The 8955-nt window shown below is 36.3% G+C and overlaps 1 protein-coding gene across 1 annotated transcript; it reads left to right on the forward strand.

The window, feature by feature from the left end:
• Positions 1 to 894: 894 nt before the first annotated feature.
• LOC133336573 (dihydrolipoyllysine-residue succinyltransferase component of 2-oxoglutarate dehydrogenase complex, mitochondrial-like) lies at positions 895 to 8737 on the forward strand (the record flags this gene model as incomplete). The annotated part of the gene is made up of 4 exons (XM_061544854.1): positions 895 to 1463; positions 1523 to 1667; positions 8206 to 8511; positions 8595 to 8737. Coding segments are annotated over 4 exons (1155 nt in total), but the record flags the coding sequence as incomplete, so codon positions are not given.
• Between the last annotated feature and the right edge of the window lie 218 nt (positions 8738 to 8955).

Here is an 8955-nt window from a genome sequence, read left to right on the forward strand (position 1 = left end):
GCCGGTGTCTAACATTATTTGTTTTATTTTGCATATATAATTATTATGCATGCGATTGATCAAGTTCATGTGCTCTGTAAATTTAATTTTCTAAATCACTTTCATTGACTGTTAAAGTGTCAATAAAAAACATAGAAAAGTAATGAGAAAGCACTATTTGGATTTAAAAAATAATCTCCAAATATGATTAATGATATCTTTTTTTTCGATAGTTCTAGTTGGGCGTATTTTCTTTTCGATAATGCAGGGAAAAGGGCTTGTGTTTTTATTCTCCACGAAAGTCAAGTTATTATCGTTAGAAATACTTTTAAATAACGATAAGATTTCAACATGCAGTAGAAGGGGGAGTTATGTTGTGTGTTATCGTATAACTTTTGAGATAATTTTTAATACAATGTGATGATTATAAACATAACCTTGAGATTACAAATATTTGCAAATTATAATAGTATATTTTTGTTTATAATAATGAAGTCTAAATAGAAGTGAATTATGAATTTTGTTATTAAATTTAAAACAAATCTCAAATTTCGGTGACATCTAATATGGAGGAAAAATACTAATTCTTCTAATACTAATTGGAGGAAAAATACTATTGCTAATGTTTTTTGGTTCGCACCTAATTCTTGTCAATTGTATATTTAAGACGTGGAAATATCCGCCCGAGAAATATACTTTTTATTTGTTTTTGGAAACGATCATGGCCTTGTAGCTAGGTTCCCATTCATGAAGAATAAAGAAATTGAATTGAAAAAAATATCGACAATTTAGGCAACATTCCGTCCAAAGTTTTTTAGTTTATAGATTCGTAAATCGGGACTTTTTTTGTATATATATTTTTCGATCTATATTTAAAAAACCAAATCTAAATCCATATATTATTATTATTATTCCACTTTCAGATTCACAGTTAAGGTTGGTGACTATGTCAAGGCCGATCAAAACGTCATGGAAATCGAAACTGACAAAACCACTGTCGGTGTACCAGCTCCATTCGGCGGTATTGTCCGCAAAATTCTTGTAGCCGATGGTGATACCGTTAAGGCTGGTCAACCATTGTTCGAATTGGAAAAGGCTGATGCCGGTGCTGCTCCCGCTGCCCCAGCTGCTGAGGCACCCAAACCAGCTGCTGCTGCTCCCCCACCACCACCACCACCAACTCCTGCTGCCGCAGCACCAAAACCAGCAGCTGCTGCCCCACCACCACCACCACGTCCCACACCTCCACCACCAGTTAGACCAGCACCAGCTGCTCAAATCCCTGTGGCTACAATTCGCCCAACACCAGCTGCTGTGCCACCACAAATTAAAGTACCCCCAGCAGATTATTCGCGACAAATCACTGGTACGCGTACCGAACAACGTGTTAAAATGAATCGTATGCGTCAAAAGATTGCTGCCCGTTTGAAGGAGGCTCAAAATGTTAACGCCATGTTGACAACCTTCAATGAAATCGATATGAGGTTAGTTTGAAATGAGAAGAAATGTTCATTTTTTATTTATATTTATTTCACATTTTCAGTGGTGCCATGGAATTCCGTAAGGCCCATTTGGAAGCTTTCCAAAAGAAATATGGCATCAAGATTGGTTTCATGTCCATTTTCACTAAAGCTGCTGCCTATGCTTTGCAAGATCAACCTGTTGTCAATGCGGTTATTGATGAAACCGTAAGTATCAGATATTTGATATTTTGTATTTTTGTTTAAGGATTTTAGTCAGAGTTCTAAGTAGTAATGGATTCAAACCAAATCTTATTGTTATTATTAATAGACTTTAGGGTAGAGAGTGCAAAATTTAGGGTACCAGGAAATACCCGTCCCGTCAAAAAAAGAGTAATGCAAACTGGCAATTGTATTTTAAGAAAAAGGAAGAGGCTTCTAAAAAACTTTCTGTAGATTGGTCTTTTGTTATTCAGCTTCGACAAAGTTACAACAAATATGTGTCAAATTTTACAACGCCTTAATATTCATATTCTGTCGAATTTCGGTTAGGTTAGGTTAGGTTAGGGATGTACGGTTGTTGTAAACAACCGACCACTCGGAAACTATGTTCATTGTCAATAATGGCGAATTTAATTTAGACTGGCATTAAGATTTTCTTCCATTGAAGAGTTGAGATAACACTTTCACATTTGACTTCTTAAAACGTTTTTGCACAAATATGTTTTGTTGCAATTGAATAACTTTTCAACATCGTGCGATTATTATTTATGATTTTCGGTGTGGGTCATCGAGATAAGAGTCATCAGGTCATAAAGTACTGTTAAAATTAAATACAAATCACGTTTTCCCGGCAATACAGTTTGAAACGAAATGGAACCTTCTCGGAGGTTTTCTTACGGGTTCTCCTTATAATCGACATAGACTATCCCTTGTCTTCTTTCGCAGTGGTGCATTCTAATTATTCAGGGAGTCGAGTCTTTCAATAAAAAAGTCCCTCACAATACGATTTGGCTAATTCCGTGAAAACTTCTGAATAAATTTGAGATTCCTCTTAGTCTAAAGGAATTGTTTTTCGGTTATTGAATTCTTATCCCTCTCGATGTCCCCGTTGCAGAAGTTATCTGCTCTCCGGTAAATTGTCTTGTCGGAGTCTTCCTTATCATTATCACATTTGGTTGTTGTTGTAACAGGTTGGCTGTTGATGAAAGTTCTTTCCTGAAAATGTTGATAGAGAAAAAAACGGAAGAAGGAAAAGGAAAATAAATTAATTAATTCTTAGGAAATAGGATTTGAAGAGGGTAGCCGGAGAAATTGTGCAGCCTCTATTGGCTTTAGCCTAAGTCTATAGGCAATAGACTTGAAGGCTCGGACGGACAATTGAATAGATGCATGTCGTTTGGTGGTTGCTTACGATGATGAGGCCATTTAGCATAGGAATTATCAAATTACAATTGCCGCAATGAATTTGGGGGTTTCATCTCCGCTGAGATTTAGAGAAGGTTGAATGGCCGTTCTGTTGAACACAGGGGTATCCAAAGCATCTTGCATGCCCATTAAAGGTGAATCATCCCCGAAATGAGTCGTTATAGATTTGAGGTCGGCCATGGAATAGCCACTTATCATGATAAGGATTTGGCAAGTACGCCTGAATATCTTATCGATGAGGCCAGACATCTGCAAGGCTCCGTTCGAATACAGTTGGTACCCTGACTCCAAAGTTAGAGTGTTGGTGAGGTCTCTTTAGAAAGTAGGTGGTCTAAGACCTTGGAATTGGTTATTTAGGGGCTCCACTCTCGCCTCGTCGATATTGGTATAATATGCACTCTTTCCTCCGATACTCTTTCCCAAACCCCGCTGACGGTCCGCAACTACTTACTTAGATTCGCAACTACCCAATGAATGTTATTGGATTTTCCACTATCACCAATTTTTATATATTATCCAGAACAGAATCTGATTCAGATTGAGCCTACTTTCATCTATGATTCTTTGAATTGTTGACCAAGGTCGTTGGTTACAAACTGTATATGACTTCAAGACACGAATCTTATCCACAAATGGTCTATATGGCTATAGAGATCCTGATACGGACTTGCAAAATGAGAATATAAATAGCATTATAGATCAATCTGAATGGGAAGCAAATAGAGCCAAGATCGGTTCGATAACCATATATCCATATTTTGTAGTTTCTTAGTATAGTGCATAATACAAAAATTCTAAAATTTATTCATGAAATTTTGAAGTTTTGAAATTAAATTTTTGATTTGGGCGCAGAAATCAATGTTTGTCAAGATACTTTAAAAATAATTTCAGCATATGATTTCTGTTTAAATATAAATTCTAGTTCTCAAATGATTCGAATATAATAACTTATTTCTTTTCTCTTTGTTTATGGAAATTTTGATGATGTTGCTTGGGGAAAAGAAGGTGTGAATTTCAATGACCTTGAATATATATTTTTATATATAATGAATTTATAGCCAATGAAATAACAGTCTCAAAGTTTTCTCTAACTTATCACATGAATTTTCATTGGTATCCAAAGGCCAACAGGCTTATCAGCAGACTTTCAAAAGTTTTCTATTTTGTTTATAAAACAAAAATTTTATCTTTTGATAACATTATCATATTTTTTTTGGAAATTTATCGTAATCACAAGCCGCCGCCTGCCTGGCTTCTTTTCCATAATGCAGAAAAAACGTCTTAAAACAAAATTCCCTATGTACGTAACAAAAATTTTTGGAAATCATTTCACGAACAAAATGAAGTGGCATTTTTTTACCAATCTCTATTTTCTTGTTGTTCTGTTCTTTACGCAATTTCTTATCACTTTTCGTTGTGGTGGTTTTCTGGTGATTGGTCTGCTGACGTGTGACGTCATTGATGATTTTAGTTTTTTCGTTTTAACTCGGAGTATTTTTTCCATTCCTTCATATATAATCTGTCGACGATCATGTGTTTACTTGACACAACTATTTTTATTTGTTTAGATATGCTGCGCTCTCAACGGCAATTAGCAACTGTGTGTTCGTGTTCTTGGCTATGTCCGGAGAATAAGAGATTTTGTTATTTCACAAAATATAAGTAAATATTTGTAGTTCGTCATAATTTTAATTTTGGGGGTTTGTAATTCATTCACAGATTTTCTCTTTTTGGGGGCAAATTCTTGGTAGCGCTATGAAGCAGAAGCGTTAATGATTTCGCATTATGACGTTCTCAAAGTTAAACAAAAAGTTTTCAACCAAATGTGTATCGGAAGATCAGCTTTCGATGAGGAATGATCATGATCTCCTAATATAAGCTCCTGCAAGAAAAACTTCTACTCAGAAAATAGGTGTTCTTAGAGATTAAAAAATTCTACGCAGACGAGATGAGCTAAATGGAGTCTTTATAGACGAGCTGATGGTAGTCGTTAAAGACGAACTGAAGGGAGTCTTATGGGCGAGGTGAAGTAGTGAGTATTTATAGACGAGCTGAAGGAAGTCTTTACGAGTTAAAGGGAGTGTTTATAGAAGAGCTGAAGGGAGTCTTTATAGAGGAGCTGAAGGGAGTCTTTATAGATCAGCTGAAGGCAGTCTTTATAGACGAGCTGAAGGCAGTATTTATAGACGAGCTGAAGGGAGCTTATATGGATGAATCTTATTTAAATCCGTTATTTGTTGAAACATTTAATATCAATGTTCTCATTCTCTACCTTCATTCATCCTCCTACTTTTTCTAATACCAATTACAATTTTTATACCCTTCACCACACTGTGGTACAGGGTATTATGTCTTTGTGCATATGTTTGTAACAGGCAAAAATAATCGAGATAGACCCATGGTTCCTTTTGAGAATATGCATAGAATCACATTCTAAGTCGATTTATGCATGTCCGTCCGTCCGTCTGTCTGTCTGTCTGTCCATGTTAAATTGTAAACAAAGTACAGGTCGCATTTATGATCCGAATTGGATGAAATTTGGCATAGGTCTCTTAATCGGCCCAAGGACGAACCCTATTGAAATTGGGAAAAATCGGTTCAGATTTAGATATAGCTCCCATATATATATTTAACCGATTTAATGTAAACGGTCCCTATATATCTTTCGATTTGCACGAAATTTGGTACAGGCTAATCATTTAGGCCTATAATGATGTCTGCCAAGTTTCGTGAAAATCGGTCCAGATTTAGATATAGCTCCCATATATAGTTTCGTCCGATTTCAGGTAAATGGTGCCCCAAAGTCCCTATATATCTTTTGATTTGCACGAAATTTGGCATAACGTACTGAATTAAGCCTAGAGTGATGTCTGCCAAGTTTCGAGAAAATCGGTCCAGATTTAGATATAGCTCCCATATATAGTTTCGTCCGATATCATGTAAATGGTGCCCCAAAGTCCCTATATATCTTTTGATTTGCACGAAATTTGGCATAACGTACTGAATTAAGCCTAGAGTGATTTCTGCCAAGTTTAGAGAAAATCGGTCCAGATTTAGATATAGCTCCCATATATAGTTTCGTCCGATTTCATGTAAATGGTGCCCCAAAGTCCCTATATATCATTCGATTTCCACGAAATTTGGCATAACGTACTGAATTGAGCCTAGAATGATGTCTGCCAAGTTTCATGAAAATCGGTCCTGATTTAGATATATCTCCAATATATAGTTGCGTCTGATTTCATGTAAATGGTGCCCCAAAGTCCCCATATATCTTCCGATTTGCACGAAATTTGGTACAGCCTTATCATTTAGGTCTAGAATGATGTCTGCAAAGTTTCGTGAAAATCGGTCCAGATTTAGATATAGCTCCCATATATAGTTTCGTCCGATTTCATGTAAATGGTGCCCCAAAGTCCCTATATATCTTTCGATTTGCACGAAATTTGGCATAACGTATTGAATTGAGTCTAGAATGATGTCTGCCAAGTTTCATGAAAATCGGTCCTGATTTAGATATATCTCCCATATAGTTTCGTCCGATTTCATGTAAATGGTGCCCCAAAGTCCCTATATATCTTTCGATTTGCACGAAATTTGGAACAGCCTATTCATTTAGGTCTAGAATGATGTATGTAAAGTTTCGTGGAAATCGGCCAGATTTAGATATAGCTCCCATATATAGTTTCGTCCGATTTCATGTAAATGGTACCCCAAAGTCCCTATATATCTTTCGATTTGCACGAAATTTGGCATAACGTACTTAAGTGAGCCTAGAAGGATGTCTGCCAAGTTTTATGAAAATCAGTCCAGATTTCTATATAGCTCCCACTTATAGTTTCGTCCGATTTCATGTAAATGGTGCCCCAAAGTCCCTATATATCTTTAGATTTGCACGAAATTTGGTACAGCCTAATCATTTAGGTCTAGAATGATGTATGTAAAGTTTCGTGAAAATCGGTCCAGATTTAGATATAGCTCCCATATATAGTTTCGTCCGATTTCATGTAAATGGTACCCCAAAGTCCCTATATATCTTTCGATTTGCACGAAATTTGGCATAACGTACTGAATTGAGCCTAGATTGATGTCTGCGTTGTTTCGTGAAAATCGGTCCTGATTTAGATATATCTCCAATATATAGTTGCGTCTGATTTCATGTAAATGGTGCCCCAAAGTCCCCATATATCTTCCGATTTGCACGAAATTTGGTACAGCCTTATCATTTAGGTCTAGAATGATGTCTGCAAAGTTTCGTGAAAATCGGTCCAGATTTAGATATAGCTCCCATATATAGTTTCGTCCGATTTCATGTAAATGGTGCCCCAAAGTCCCTATATATCTTTCGATTTGCACGAAATTTGGCATAACGTATTGAATTGAGTCTAGAATGATGTCTGCCAAGTTTCATGAAAATCGGTCCTGATTTAGATATATCTCCCATATAGTTTCGTCCGATTTCATGTAAATGGTGCCCCAAAGTCCCTATATATCTTTCGATTTGCACGAAATTTGGAACAGCCTATTCATTTAGGTCTAGAATGATGTATGTAAAGTTTCGTGGAAATCGGCCAGATTTAGATATAGCTCCCATATATAGTTTCGTCCGATTTCATGTAAATGGTACCCCAAAGTCCCTATATATCTTTCGATTTGCACGAAATTTGGCATAACGTACTTAAGTGAGCCTAGAAGGATGTCTGCCAAGTTTTATGAAAATCAGTCCAGATTTCTATATAGCTCCCACTTATAGTTTCGTCCGATTTCATGTAAATGGTGCCCCAAAGTCCCTATATATCTTTAGATTTGCACGAAATTTGGTACAGCCTAATCATTTAGGTCTAGAATGATGTATGTAAAGTTTCGTGAAAATCGGTCCAGATTTAGATATAGCTCCCATATATAGTTTCGTCCGATTTCATGTAAATGGTACCCCAAAGTCCCTATATATCTTTCGATTTGCACGAAATTTGGCATAACGTACTGAATTGAGCCTAGATTGATGTCTGCGTTGTTTCGTGAAAATCGGTCCACATTTAGGTATAGCTCCCTTTTATTATAGATTGATTTTAAGTACTTGACGCACCAAGGAACCAATAGAAACAAAACGTTCTGAAATTAGTATAACGTATCCTATTTATATTTGTTTGAAGTCGATTTACATACTTTATGGATAGATCTACGTAGATTCACATTTAGATAAATATCACATATTTTATTTCATTCAAGTTCATGCTAATAGTCCTGTTTAATATACCCATAGTGGTGAAGGGTATCATATAGTCGGCCCCGTCCGACTTTACAACTTTCCTTACTGGTTTATTTTAATTTCTTTCAGGAAATCGTCTATCGCGATTATGTTGACATCTCTGTAGCTGTTGCCACACCCAAGGGTTTGGTTGTGCCAGTTATTCGCAATGTCGAAAGCATGAACTATGCCGATATTGAAATTGCCATGGCTGCTTTGGGTGATAAGGCACGCAAGGGTGCTATTGCTGTTGAGGATATGGATGGTGGTACCTTTACCATCAGTAACGGTGGTGTGTTCGGTTCCCTTATGGGTACACCTATTATTAATCCACCACAAAGTGCTATTTTGGGCATGCATGGTATCTTTGAAAGACCCGTTGCCGTCAAGGGACAGGTAAATAACAACTCACACACACACATATTTATTTAAGCCAATAATTTCTGAAAAAACAAATGTTTTATTTTCTTTCGTTCAAGGTTGTCATTCGCCCCATGATGTATGTTGCCCTTACATACGATCACCGATTGATTGATGGTCGTGAGGCTGTTATGTTCTTGCGTAAAATTAAGGCTGCCGTTGAAGATCCTAGAATTATTTTAGCTGGCTTGTAAAAAAATAACACGATCCCCCAAACTCTATCTCTTCTTTATCTCTTAGACCACAAGTAAATACCTAATGGGAATAAAAACACACATTCAAAACCAAACAAACTAATAAGGCATACAGCTTAATGTTGCAATACTATTTAGTATCCTTTAATTTCACATCAACATAAAAAAACCTCAAATTTCATAAAATCTATACAAATTTTTATTATTTTTAATAGATAAAGGAATA

Source organism: Musca vetustissima, unplaced genomic scaffold (genome assembly GCF_032173495.1).
Source record: "Musca vetustissima isolate MV318-11 ecotype Yass unplaced genomic scaffold, APGP_CSIRO_Mvet_v1 utg174957, whole genome shotgun sequence".
Lineage (NCBI taxonomy): Eukaryota > Metazoa > Arthropoda > Insecta > Diptera > Muscidae > Musca > Musca vetustissima.